This window comes from Rhinatrema bivittatum, chromosome 6 (assembly GCF_901001135.1).
Source record: "Rhinatrema bivittatum chromosome 6, aRhiBiv1.1, whole genome shotgun sequence".
Taxonomy (NCBI): domain Eukaryota; kingdom Metazoa; phylum Chordata; class Amphibia; order Gymnophiona; family Rhinatrematidae; genus Rhinatrema; species Rhinatrema bivittatum.
The window spans coordinates 148,296,912-148,311,972 of NC_042620.1; the positions used below are offsets into that span (position 1 = coordinate 148,296,912).

The window sequence follows — 15,061 nt, forward strand, 5'->3', positions numbered from 1 at the left end:
AGGCTGCCTTTGATTTCATCGAGGCCGCCATCAATTCCATCGACGTCGCCATCGATACTGTCGATGCCGCCATCGATCCCGTTGATACCATTGATGCCGCCGTCGACACCGCCATCAATGCCGTCGATACTGTCGAAACCACCATCAATACCTCCATCGATGCCTTAGTGCCCTCGACTAACGAAAACGCTCCATACTTCGGGATCTCAACCAGAGCTCCCATGTAATTCTTGGGCAAAAAACAATGCCAGGAGCAGTAGAGGCACAGTGACCTTCCATCACCAATGCCATCCAGGACAGCTGTGGCATCTTCCTCGGTGCTGGAGAATGACTGGGCTGAGCACCCTGGGAATCATTGTCACCAACACGGTAACCGTCCGTCACTAACGCCATCCATGACATTGGTGGCATCTTCCTCAGTGCTGGAGAATGACCAGGGCGAGCACCGAGGGAAACATTGACACTGCCACGGTAACCATCCGTCACCGACGCCATCCTGGACATTGGTGGCAGCTTTCTCTGTGCTGGAGAATGACCAGGCTGAGCACCGAGGGAAACATCGTCGCCAGCACCAACAGGGTTCCACGTTCTGCCTCCCCCTGTAGCTGCATTACCTATACAAACTTCCAGGGAGCAGCTGAATGTCCTCATCCGCCAGGTTGTCCTCGATGCCTTCCGGAGTCTACAACTTCAATCGATGTCGGTCCCCATACCGGCACCAACACCAGAGCAATCGATATTCGCACCATTGCAACACCACCTCGCTACTGTCATGATCCTTGAAGGACGATGGGGACTCTAATCCCGCATCGGCACCGATCCCATTGAGACCTAAACCATCCTCCTTTCAAAGCCTTCTCCACCAAAAGAGTGGAGACGATCCCTCCAAATGACATTTCCTTTGCCACTTTTGTAAAGGAAATGTCTGAAACCATCCCTTTTGACCTAGTCACTAAAGAGGACCAGAAGTTTTCGTGAGCGTCTAGGTCATAAAATCTTCTAAACGTCCTCCCGTTGCCAGCAACAGGACTCAGTACTAGATGGTGAACCTGGCTTATGGCCACTGATTTACGGCCCGAAGTCCAAGATAAACTAGCTGATCTGCCATGCACCGCAGATCATCTCTTCGTGCCCAAGGTCCAGCAGACAGTGCCTCAGTTGCGAGACCCTGCGACAGCTTTCTACGTTTCTTGCAAATCCTCCCTCCTCGGCTAGAAAACCAGCGAAGAGGGATGCTAGAAGGACCTTTTACCGCTCACATGAGTATTATCCAGCTCCCGCGTGAGACCAACCAGTCCACTTCATAAAGCACATACACGTCAACAACTGGTATCCAGATCACACCAGCTTCACCAGTCGGGCAGGCTTCTGGATTTTGAAACCTTGCCAGAGAACAGAACGGTCCATCCTACTGAGGACCAGGGCTCAGGACACCATTCCCCAGACACAGCAAGGCAGAGGATCTTAATCCCGCTATTTCCTACTTCCAAGGAAAACAGGCGACCTCCGCCCATCCTGGACCTCAGAAATCTCAACAAATTTCTTCAGAAAGGAAAGTTCAGTATGGTGTCTCTCGGCACCATGCTTCCCTTACTACAACAAGGAGGTTGACTCTATTCTCTGGACCTTAAATATGCTTCATAGTGAGTCAACAGCATTTTCAATACCAAGTTCTGCCATTCAAACTAGCTTTGACACCTCGTGTATTACACCAAATGCCTAGCAGTGATTGCCGTTCATCTATGAAAAAACAGCATTCACGTGTTTCCTTACCTGGATGACTGCCTGATAAGGAGTCAATCCAAACAAGGAGCTCTAAATTCTCTAAGACTCACTATAAATCTACTAAATTTGCTGGGATTTCTGATCAACTACCATAAATCCCATATGGATCCATCTCATCTCCTTGCCTCCATCGAACCAGATCTGGGCACTACAGTCCAAAAGGCCTTCCTGCCCAACAACTGCGCAGACATCCTATCAAACTGTCCACATCTCTGCGTGCATGCAATATAGCCTCAGCCCATCAATTCTTCCCATTGCTGGGCAACATGGCTTCCACGGTCCACGTCACTCCTATGGCCAGACTAGCCATGGGAAAAACTCAGTGGACTTTAAAATTTCAGTGGCTCTAAGCCGTTTAACCGCTTTCGTTCCTGATCCATGTCACCAATCCAGTAACCAATTCCTCAGGTGACCTTGGCCACGATCACATCCAGCTTAGGTTGGGGAGCTCGTATTAACAACTTCCAAACCCAAGATGTGTAGACTCTGCTCGATGAACAGTCTCAAATCAACTTCCTGGAGCTTCGAGCCATACATTATGCCCTTTATGCCTTCAAACACTGCCTCTCACACAAAACTGTGTGGATACAGAAAGACAACATAGTGGCAGTGTGGTACTCAAACAAACAGGGATGCACAGGCTCTTATCAGCTCTACTAGCAAGCCGCGCAAATCTGGGCCTGGGCCCTTGCACACTCCATGCATCTCCGGGCCACTTACCTAACAGGCATACTGAACGTACTTAGCAAACCATCTCAATCGATGTCTCCATCCCCACGAGTGGTCCCTGAACCTATGCGTAGCGAGCAAAATCTTCTAGCGCTGAGGTCAACTAACCATCGACCTCTTTGCATCCGAATTGAACCACAAAGTGGACAGATTCTGCTCCCTACACAGGCAACGACACAAGTTAGCCATGGACGCCTTTGCTCGCCCCTGGAACAAAGGCCTCCTATATACGTCTCCTCCGATACCGCTCATAGGCAAAAATCTCTCGTGAGGCTACAGCAGGACAGGGGTTTAATGATTCTCATACCATCGTACTGACCTCGACAATTATGCGTCCCCATACTTCTTGCCCTATCAATCCAGGAATCAATTCACCTGTCCACAGCTCAATCTCATAACACAAAATCACGGCAATTTATACCATCTGAACCTTCAAATCTTTTCACTAATGTTTTTCAGTTACTTGTAGCTTCACGAAAACCTTCCACACATAAATCTTACCATTTGAAATGGACAGGATTTACCAAATGGTGTACACAAAAAGGTATTGGCCCCTTTTCCTGCCCCACTCCATCTCTATTAGGCTATATAGGGTACCTTTGGATTCTGGAATCCAGACATCCTCTGCACAGGTACACCTCAGTGCCATTTCAGCATACCACCAGGGAGTAGGGCAGAGCTTTCCAAACTTTTCATGTTGGTGACACACTTTTTAGACAAACATAATTTCGGGACACAGTAATTCAGTCTACTAGCAAACCAGAGGTTAAAGGTTAAACGAACGAAATTTATTTCAACAATTTATGTATGTTTCCTTATGTTTAAACGTTTTTATTAATATTTTGAATAAACAGATCATAACAATACTGAGTCGGGCTGATTTCTGAACCCTCCTCAGGAGAACGCTTAACACAGTTCCCCCCATACATTGATATCCCCGTCCCCCTCCCCCCTCTCCTTCCCAAAGTTTATTTCAAACAATTGGTATTAATGAGTTTCATACAACCATTAAGTTAAGACAACAATGAGTCAGGTGGGATACTGACCCGACCCATAGCCTATATCATACAAAGTAAAAAATTTCCCCCCCCCCTACCCTTCCCCACTACCCATCCCCACCCAACCCCCCCACCCTCCCGGTGTGTGTCATCAAAAACAACATACAAACAAGTAGGCAATGAAAGGTTACAAAATCTCATTAATCGCAGGGTTAATCATTTACCACCAAACTACGGGCTCTATGTGGTAGGTTTTGTAAATATGGGTCCCAAATAAGCAGGAAGGTTTTCCGACGTTGAGGGGATTCACGAGATCCCACATGTTCCATAGACATCATGGCATGAAAATGGTTTCTCCAGGCCCAAAACGATGGAGAGTCAGCGGAGCGCCACAACAACAGGATCACTTTCTTCCCCACTAAGCAAGCTTTCTGCAGCAGTAGTCTGGAACCGGGATTTCGCACTCTGATAGGGGAAACACAGCCAAATAGAAACCACATAGGGGATAGGGGAAGAGTCACATCCAGAATATCTTCTAGATAATGGGCTATTTTATGCCAAAAGCTATGTACAGTGGGACAAGACCAGAAGACATGTGACAGAGTATCCACATCCCTGTTACATCGTGCACACAGCGCTAGTGGCGTAATTGTCATCTGTTTTGCTACCAGAGGTGAGATATAAGCCCTGCTCAGAAATTTAAATTGTAGTTCCCTATAATACATGTTCGAAGAAACCTTGGCAATACGCCGAAAACCCGCTCTCAAAATGGAGCTAGTTACCATGAATTCCCCATCCCGGTTCCAACGGTCTGTCAACGCTGAACATATATCGAAGCGTGTTGTACATCGTAATGATTTATAATAATTAGATAAAGATGGGATTTTGTCCTTATCAAAATGAAAGAGGTTATTTAATGTGTGAAATACCAAAGGTTGTTTGGAGTTGTTAAACTGGTAACGCCCCAATATAGTGACTGATTTGTATGTAAGGAAAGGTATGCGCAACTCCCACCCCATATGTATCACAGAAGTCTTTGAACTGCAAAAATTCCCCATCATTAGTAAAAAAATGACCTATATAAGTTATTCCTTTATCTGCCCACAAGTGAAAAGGCTTGGACTGGGATCCTGGGGGGAAATCATCATTTCCTATTATAGGTAAGAAATAAGCACAGATGCTAGGGATATGTAACAGTTTCGTAAGTCTCAGCCAAGTCTGCCGGATCGGTATAAGAAGGGCTGATTGAGTTAAAAATGAGGGAAGACTGGTCGCCCTTCCCTGCAATACATAGGAGGGGATCCTGGGATATGTCACCGCAGAATCTGCTCCCAAGGCAGTTTAATAGGATTTGGTCATCAACCAATCACGTGTAATCCGCATATTACACGCCAAATTGTATAAGGCCAGGTCAGGAAGTCCAAGTCCACCATCTCCCCACCTGTTTTTCAACCATGAAAGCAGTACCCTCGATTTCCCACCCTTCCATATAAATCGACGCAGGGCGCCGTCCAGTCGCGCCAAGTCCGTCCGTCTCATCAACAGGGGCAGATTTTGCAGGAGATATAACCATTTAGGAAGAATGGCCATTTTAAACAGTGCTATGCGACCCCCGAGGGAAAGGGGGAGGGCCTTCCAATACATCAATGTGTCTTCCGTTATTTTGAGTAATCTAGGAATGTTAGCCCCATAAGTCTGTTCCGGGTCTGCTGGTATTCGGACCCCCAAGTATGTGATGGCGTCTTCCGCCCATTGCAATGGAAAACAACCTGTCCATTGTGTTTTTAAAGTCTCCGGGAACGGTAAGGCTGAGGATTTGGAAGCATTTAGTCGCATTCCAGAGAAGGCCCCAAACGTCTCCAATAAGGACAATAGGAGAGGTAAGGAGGTCTGTGGCTCTGTAATAAAGACCAATAAGTCATCCGCAAATGCCCCATATTTAAAAATTTGAGGGCCGAACCGAACCCCACGAATGGCAGTCGTGGTCTGAAGGGCAAGTAAAAGAGGCTCCAGCTGCAATAAGAATAATAGCGGGGATAATGGGCAACCCTGTCGGGTGCCCCTCGTCACCATAAAAGGAACAGACTGTGCCCCATTAGCCACAACTACAGCCTGAGGATCATGGTACAGCATCTGTATAGCACTAAGGAAAAAACCTCCAAACCCCATCTTTTGCATCACATAAAATAGATAGTGCCATTCCACCCTGTCAAACGCTTTTTCAGCATCAAAACTTATAGCCAAATAAGGAGTTGACATTTGTTGGCAAATGGTCATGGCAGTAAGTACTCTACGGATGTTAGCAAGGGCATACCGTCGTCGTACAAAACCCACTTGATGATCTCCAATCATAGTAGGGAGAATTAGGGCAAGTCTCTCCGCCAATATCTTGGCCAATAGTTTCTGATCGTAATTAAGTAAGGAGATAGGGCGATATGATTCAGGTAGTCTCAGGTCCTTACCAGTCTTAGGTATGAAGGTAATATGAGCTAGATTAGTGTGTGCAGGAAACGTCCCCTGTGTTACCAAATCCGTAAATACTCCTGCCAGGGTAGAGGAGATTTCATCCCGCAACAGTTTAAAAAACTCCGCCGTATAGCCATCGGGTCCAGGGGCTTTAAACCCTTTCGAGTGTTGGATGGCTAAATTAACCTCTGTCTCTGAGATAGGCCTGTTTAGTCCCTCCTTTTGGTCAGGAGTTAAACGGGGTAAAGATAATTGGGCACAAAAGGTATCGCAAGCCTTAACATCCCAGCCCTCTGTTGAGTACAGTTTGGTAAAGAAATTACGGAAGCACTGGAGAACGGAAGTAGTGCCTCTCAGCAATCAACCCTGGGGGGTTAGCAAGGTTGGGATAAAACGGTGAGGGCGTTCCGCCCGTATAAGGTTGGCCATCATTTTCCCAGCCTTATTGCTATACTGATATAACTGATATTTATAGTACAGGTGACTCTTTTTAGCCCGCTGATGGAGCAAGGAGTTTAAGGCATACTGTCGAGATAAATATTCAGTCCGGGCTTCTTTCGTTCCCATATTTACCCACTGAAGGCGAGACCGACGCATCTGAGCAGAGAGTGCCAATATACGGCGATTCAATACTTTCCGATGTTGAGCGACATAGGATATTATTTCACCCCTTAATACCGCTTTTGCAGCATACCATAGCAATACTGGCTGAGTCTCATATTTCTTATTAAAGGACATGTATTCCTTCCATTTAGCCCGTATGAACCCTTAAATTTCCCATCAGATGCCAAATAACAGGGATATCTCCAGATTCTAGAATAATCAGATGCAGCGGAGAACCCAAAGTCCACCCATAACGAGGCATGGTCTGAGATCACTATATTATCAATACCTGCTGCTATAACCTTTGGGAAGGCTGTAGTGCTAATGAGAAAGTAATCAATTCGTGAGAAAGTCGCATGTGCACGGGAGACATGAGTGAAGTCTCGTTCAGTGGGATTCAGTGTTCTCCACACATCCAATAACTGTAAGCTATTTTCTAACATAGAAGGGCCTTTACCCAACCCTCTCTCGCGTCGCTGACTTTGAGACGCGTCTAATTGGGGGTCTCGGATAGTATTAAAGTCGCCCCCAATGATTAGGATATCAGTGAGATGAGGGAGCAAGTGCGTATATAGACCTCTAAAAAAGGCGGGGTCATACGTATTAGGGGCGTAAATGTTACACAATACCACCGTCTGATGGAAGAGCTCAGTAACCAATATAATGTAATGTCCCATCGGGTCTGTGATTTCCTGAAGGATTTTAATGGGGAGTTGCCTATTGAATAATATCGCAACTCCTGCTGACTTCGTGGATGCCGACGCATATCGGACCTCCCCCACCCACGCACGGCAAAGTTTCATGTGTTCCAAATCTGTTAAGTGGGTTTCTTGTAGAAAAGCCACCGCTGCAGATTTTTTCTTTAACAGGGCCAATACCTTTGAGCGCTTAATAGGGGAGTTGAGCCCACACACATTCCAAGAAATAAAACGATTACACGCTATTAACACGCGGGCTTATAAGCCCGCGTGTTAATAGCCACAGACAGTTTCAATCCGCCCTGAAGAAGCTACATGTGAAACGTTGACGTTGGCGGCGATTCTAAGCACACACTTGTTATAAGCGTCTAAAGAAATCGCAACAAGTTTGAAAGATAAGTGCAACACTGTGGCGGGGATTATTAGCACAAACTTGTTCTAAATACATCAGATTGTAACAAGTCTTGAAATTTAGTGCTACATTGTTAAAGGCAAAGTAATAAGTCTTCAAATCTATGTCACCTTGTTTAAGGCAAAGAGTTACAAAAGCTATTTTGCCTGTTTTAAATCAGGCTGTATATTCAAGTTGATACGGACATTGTTTTCGAAAGAAATTTAGCGATGTGAGAAAGCAAAAGAATTCTCCTAGTGAAGAAACTCAGGTTAAAATATACATCAAGGTTAACCGGCGGCACATGAGCCGACTATGCTAGAAATCAATAAGCAAGAAAGTAGTTGGCTGTGCTAGCAACGGTAGCATAAACCGCAGAGGAAGTTCATTTCAAACAGTAAAAATTTTTAAAAAAAAAACACAAAAAAGAGACAATGAGAAACCTATGATCGAACTTACTGGTTTTAAAAAACCATTGTAAAAAATAACAAGGTTTACCAGTTCTGAGGTTTCTGTCTCTATATAAAAATTAATTTTTTATATTCATGACCATAGTAGAATAAAGATTGGTTTTTAATAGATTATGTCTGTACCACTTGTTACTCTACACAGTTAGTTAATTTTTCAGATCCCATTGTAACACAACAGTAATAACACCAAGGACTCAAACAACAATAACCCTACCTGTGAAAAAGCAAGGGTAAATATTGGGTCCTCGAATACCAATACACCACCTACTGAGGAAACAAAACAAACCCGATTGTTATAGATCCCTATGCTAGCAGAATCTCTCATCATGATCACACACACAGAGCAGTGACAGACCCTCACCAAATACAGAATACAAAATAAAGGAGCACAAATTAGACAAAAACTGAAATGGAAACCCCAAGAAGCCAGACTCTGTGTATTAACAATGGAAAAACAGAACCACCATTCCTCATAAAACAAATAAAATCAAGAAACATAAAGCATCAGTTATAATAGTAAAACCATACTAATAAAATAATTTTTTTAAACTACTGATAAATAGAATTTCTATTAATTAAAATCATATACATTTTTTACAATTTCCCAAATACCATAAAATATTTAAAAACAGCACATATCAAATAACACCCAATAATTAAAACTAATAAGGATTTTTAAAAGCCCCTGCTGTCCATATGTGGGAGCTCTTGATTTCCAGTCACCCTGATACTGTCGAGGATTAGGAGGTTATCCTCTCTCTCTCACACATACTCCCATGTCCATTCTCTCTCACACATACACTGTCACATACATACATATTCATGCTCTTATACCCACCATAACTTCTTGCTCTCACAGACACTGACACACTCTCAGGCTCTAAGACACTCTCTCCCCCTCCACACACACCCCCCACACAAACTCTTACTCCCCTGGATTTTATCATACACACACATGCTCTCACTCTCTCTGGCTCCCTCACATACACACAAACACACACACCCAGGCAAGTTCCCAATCATTCTCACCCAAACACACACACCCAGGCATTCTCACACACTGAAACTGACCCCCAGGCAGGCTCCCATTCATTTTCACACCACTCCCTCACCATCCCCCAGGCAGGCACACATTCTTTCTCACACAAACAGACCCCTAGACAGGCACCAATTCATTCTCACACACACAGACCCCCAGGCAGGCACCAATTCATTCTCACACACACACACATACACCACACACAGGCAGGCACCTATTCTCACACATACAAACCCCAGGAAGACACACATACATTCTCATACACAGACACACCCTCAGGCAGGCACCCACGCATTCACACACATACACCCCCAGGCAGACTCCCATTCATGCACATGCACACTAAATGCAGACCCCCTCTCTTTCTTTTGCCAGCAACCTCGGAGCCTCTCTCATTCCTCTGCTGCCACTGTCACTGATGCCGCATGGCTATTTGGGAGGCGCTGATTGCTGCTATTGGCACTGAAGTCCATTCTGCTGCCTCCTCTGTGCAGGCCCCATGGGTTTCCACTTCCTCCATGTTGATCTCGTACATTGTGAGATCTGCATAGAGAAAGTGCTACTCTTGCACATTACCAAAGATTACATGTGCCAATCAGTAAAAAGTAATTTATTTTTTTTTACCTTTGCTGTCTGATCTTAGTTTTCTAATCGGTTGGTCACAGGCTTTTTTGTTCCACCTCCCCTTTCTTATTTTTTTGCCAATTCCTTTCATATTGTCTTTGTTTTCTATTTCTTTTCTCTCCATCTATCTTCTTCCCTCAAACATACAGTCAGGTTCTCATTCTCACATGCTTTCTCTCTCTCTCACACACACACAGGCTCTCACTCTCACATGCTCTCTCTCACTCCCACATGCTGTCTTGCTCAAGCACAGGCTCTCACTGTCAAATGCTCTCTCTCATACAATCATTCATACACAGTCTCTCTCTTGCACATGCTGCCTGACTCTCACACACCCAGGCTGTCTCTCACTCCCACATGCTGTCTTGCTCAAGTACAGACTCTCACTGTCACATGCTCTCTCTCATACAATCATTCATACACACAGGCTCTCACTGGCACATGTTGTCTCTCTCACACACACACAGGTTCTCACATGCTGTCTCTGCAAACATTCAGTTCCTTACTCCCGCACACAATCTCTCAACTCATCTCATACACGCACACAATCTCTCAACTCATCTCATACACGCACTCTACGGGCCCTCAGCCTCTCTCTTACCTCTGGGCTCCTCTTCACGGGTCGCTGCAGGATGGGCTCTGCAGCGGCCCTGATTTTCGCGGACCGATCCGCAGCAGCGGCGTCCCTGATCTTCGCAGGCCGATGCGCGGCAGCAGCTTCCCTGTTCTTCGCAGGCCGATCCGCAGCAGCGGCGTCCCTGATCTTCCCGGGCCGATACGCGGTGGGGACCCTGCTACCGGGCCTCCTCCTCTTCTTGCCCGCTGCAACAACGCTGCTTCTCTTCTGCACGTGGCTGATGCTCCTCCTCCTTCCTGCCCGAGTGGCTCCGGCAACATTTTTCTTCCAGGGCCGCGTGGGCAGGAAGGAGGCGGAGCACCTGCACGTTTAGACATGACCTTTTTCTTTGGGCCGTGGTGACGTAAGCTCCACCACGGCCCTGCCGATCTTCCTGCTGTTTGTCTCCGGCACACAGCACAGCCCAGCCCAGCGAAACTTCACTGCTCAGCCGCCAGTGGGATGAGGTCCACCGGCGGCCGCATTGGCTCCCACTTGCCGGTGTGTCACGTGCACCGGGCTTGCGCGACACCGGCACACCTCAGGCAACACACTAAAGTGTCGCAACACACACTTTGGAAAGCTCTGGAGTAGGGGATGCCCTGATAACGGATCAACCCCTTATGAGTCGGCTTATCATGGGCTTTCTACAACTTAAGCCTCCTCTACGATCACGGGTTACGGAATGGGACCTAAATATAGTGCTCACAAGGCTCATGCGTTTCCCGTTTGAACCTTTGCATTCCTATGACATTAAAAAGTCTAACATGGAAAATTCTTTTCCTCGTAGCCATTACATCTGCTAAAAGGGTCAGTGAGTTATAAGCCCTTGTTGCATTCTCAAACCCTACACTAGGTTCCTCTGTGACTGAGTGGTCCTCCATACTCACCCTAAATTTCTTCCTAAGGTGGACACAGTCTCTCCCTTTACTCAGTCTATATTCTACCCACTCTTTTCCCAAGGCCTCACTCTCACCAGTGCAAGAGATTTTTGCACACCTTGGACTGTAAGTATGCACTTGCATTCTATCTAGACCGCACTGCAGTCCATAGGAAATCCACCCAACTCTTTGTTTCTTTTGACAAAAACAAGCTGGGAGTTGCAGTGGGCAAACAAACTCTCTCCAACTGGCTAGCCAACTGTATCGAATTCTGCTATGAGGAAGCAGGCCTTCCTCTCCAGGGGTGAGTGAAGGCACATTTTGTAAAGGCCATGGGAACGTTGGTAGCACACTATCGTTCAGTACCAATTGCCGACATCTGGTAGGTTGCGACATGCAGCTCTCTTCACACAGTCGCAGCCCACTACTGCTTAGATAAGGAAGGCCATCAAGACTCTGCCTTTGGAGAATCTGACTTGAAAAATTTGTTTCCAGTATAATGCCCAACTCCTTCCACAACCACCTGCTGTGATTTCAGGCTGCCTCATCATTGCCAATAGTACCCCAATTATTGTGCCTGTTGCACGAGTTGTCTGCTATTGACCTGTTGTATTATGAGTCAGCCTCTAGCTTGCTAATCACCCATATGTGAGGACTACCATCCTACTTGTCCTTGGAGAAAGCAGAGTTGCCTACCTGTAACAGGTGTTCTCCCAGGACAGCAGGATGTAGTCCTCACGAAACCCACCCGTCACCCTGCAGATTTGGGTCCGCTTATGTTTTGTTATTTTATTTTTGCTCGCACAGTTTTGCTACAAACGAGACTGAAGGGAGACCCCGTAGACACAGGGATCATGGCATGCTGGGCATGCTTAGTGTGCCAGTCAAAGTTTCTACAAACTTTGACAAAAGTGTTACATAATAGGGCTCCGCCTAATGACATCACCCATATGTGAGGACTACATCCTGCTGTCCTGGGAGAACACCTGCTACAGGTAAGCAACCCTGCTAAATACTAATACATGTACAGCTTAACTGGGGACTCAGTTTTACTTTTCGGAGAATACTGTCCTTCTAAGAAATGTGTTTGATTATTAAAGCTAATCTTTAGGCTTCTTTATTTTAAAGAAAAATAATATGTATCACTTCTAGCTACAAAATATGGGCTTTTGAAGACCACTTCTGACCAGAATAATTTTTCAGTGTACGTGTTATTTATATACTGCATGATATATTGTGGCCTTTCACATTTTACTGTCAGCTGTAGTTTCAGTCACTAAGATATGTACGCTTACTTTTATTGTGTGGCTCATACTCTATAATTCAATTCTACAGAAGAAATCTCCAAGGCACATAGGAAGTGAAGAAAGGAGCAGAGTGTCCAGCAGAAGCATCGGTTTGCATACCGCCACACCTAGAGCTCTAGAAAGTACTCACCTTTCATCTGACGAATTCCAGCTTTCTTCTTCCAAGCAATGCTGGTCCAAAGAAGGACCCTTGCAATACAGAAGTTTTTCTGGCTTCAGCAGCAGTGACAGTGTTCTGAGAGAATTAGATGATGGACAGTTTGAACAGGAAGATGGAGTAACTCAGGTCACTTGCATGTGACCAAATAGTTGCATTAGCCAGGCTCATTCCCAATCCGCCCACTGCTCAGGATTTACAGCACACTTTTCACTCTTGTAATTCTATATTTTCTTTACAGCCATTTGGTATACATATTTCTGAAAAGCCACAATGTCAAATATTACTTAGATATTAACTCTCTACTATACATGTGGCTGATGGTAGGCAACCTTCAGTCCCTGTGGACACCAGTTTGCTTGGGTTTTCAGGATATCTCTACTTGGCATGCAATAGGTTCCATGCATATGCAAATCTACTCCTGCATATGCATTAGGGATATCCTGAAAACCAGTAGATTGGTGTCCACAAAGACTGGAGGTTGCCCACTTCCTGGTGGTTGATAGTATGGAAATTGTTCACACAGCATGCATATTTTGTCTGGTTAGACTGTTCAAAGCCCTGAGCTTTATAGGTATTTCATTTACCACAAATTGGTTAAGCCATAGCCAGTGATGGCTATATCATTTTAACAATAGTTAAGGGCATCACACAAAGCACTTAAATTGTACCTATCAGAGTGCCTGGGTAGCATGCCACATAAATAACGAGCCATAAATGTAAAACAGGCAACCAGCTGAAGTGTGCTTTTACAATAGACACACAGTGAGACTGTAATATAATCAAAACAAATAATGACTTTTAAAGCAGCTGCACTAGCATCAAGTATTTTTCAATAATTTCAAGGGCAATTAAATAAGAATCTTTTTTGTTCATATTTGTGTTTCATTTCTGATGACTGTTTACCTTTTATTAAATTGGGGTTTTGCTGTGCTGACCTGCCCTAGAAAGCCATGTAAACATAGTGGGCCAGATTTTTAAACCTACGCACAGGCGTACATTTGTGCGCACAAACCGGCGTGCACAAATCTACGCCCGATTGTATAACATGCGCGCGTAGCCGCGTGCATGTTATAAAATCTGGGGTCGGCTCGCGCAAGGGGGTGCACACTTGTGCACCTTGCATGCGCCGAGCCCTAGGGGAGCCCCGATGGCTTTCCCTGTTCCCTCCAAGGCCTCGGAGGGAACTTTCCTTCTGCCCCCCCCCCCCCCACCTTTGCCTCCCTTCCCCTACCTAACCCGACCCCCAGCCCTATCTAAAAAAAAAACTCTCACCTTTGTTGGTGAAGTTGTGCCTGCCTCCGGGCAGGCGTAGGTTGCGCAATGTACTGTATCGGCCTGTAGATGTCCCCTGAGGACTGGGTTGAGAAGCACTGGTCTAGAACATTCTTTAAATAACAAAATAGGTACCTGCCAAAAGCACTCTATATTAACACATTGTGCACAACAAATTTTTAAAAATTTACACAGTCACACCCATGAGTACAATATAAAAATATTCCTACATTTGCAACAATAAGCCCTTGTTTCATCGAATACTCAGCTTCCTCAGGGGACATAAATACACTATTAAACCAACTTTATCACATATATCAAACTTCATTACAAATATTCTGGCATATACAAATAATTTACACAAAATCAAGACTAGTTTCTTCACTCACTTTAATCCATCGCAGCATATTTTAAATTATATTAAACACAGGTCTCCCATCATGGCAGTGTCTATATAAAAAGCCATGCATGCATACTACACTAATGTACCCTTTATAAAGAAACTCATGAGTTACTCCACCCACCTAACTCAGCTATCCAATCCTACCATTCAGTCAGAATCCTCTAATTGATTTGCATAAGATATAAAATACAGCTTGGGGCTTATCCTGTTGGATATTCTGTAAGTATGTTGCCCATTCTATGTCCCACTTGAGTTTCATTATAAAGTGTGGATTAGTGTAGTACCCATGTATGGGGTTTTATAGGGATGCCACCATAATGGGAGACCTGTGTTTAATATAATCTAAAATAAACTGCGATGGATTAAAGTCAGTAACTGTTAATTTACAAAGTATACTTTGGGCTGTATTTGTATTTTGAACAAGTATATTGTTTTAGGCTTTCAATATGTTTTTGTATATTGTTCACAGACAAATGTGTGACATTGGGGAATAACATATATAGTGAAATACTCTATAAGTGAGCCTTGTATATGGTGAGACATTTCCATCTATGAGTATACTTTGATCACTTATAAAATAATAAAAAATAATTTATGTAGCACTATCCACTATCTTATA

General features: G+C 44.8%; 1 protein-coding gene across 2 annotated transcripts in view; it reads left to right on the forward strand.

The window, feature by feature from the left end:
• The window catches only part of RFTN2 (raftlin family member 2), a 527,077-nt gene extending 513,436 nt beyond the window's left edge, over nucleotides 1-13,641 (forward strand). For both annotated transcript variants that reach the window (XM_029606043.1, XM_029606044.1), the window contains one exon: nucleotides 12,636-13,641. In XM_029606043.1, the coding sequence (XP_029461903.1) occupies nucleotides 12,636-12,908 (273 nt within the window). In that variant the 3' untranslated portion in view covers nucleotides 12,909-13,641. The remainder of the gene's footprint in view (nucleotides 1-12,635) is intronic.
• The last annotated feature ends 1,420 nt before the right edge of the window (nucleotides 13,642-15,061 follow it).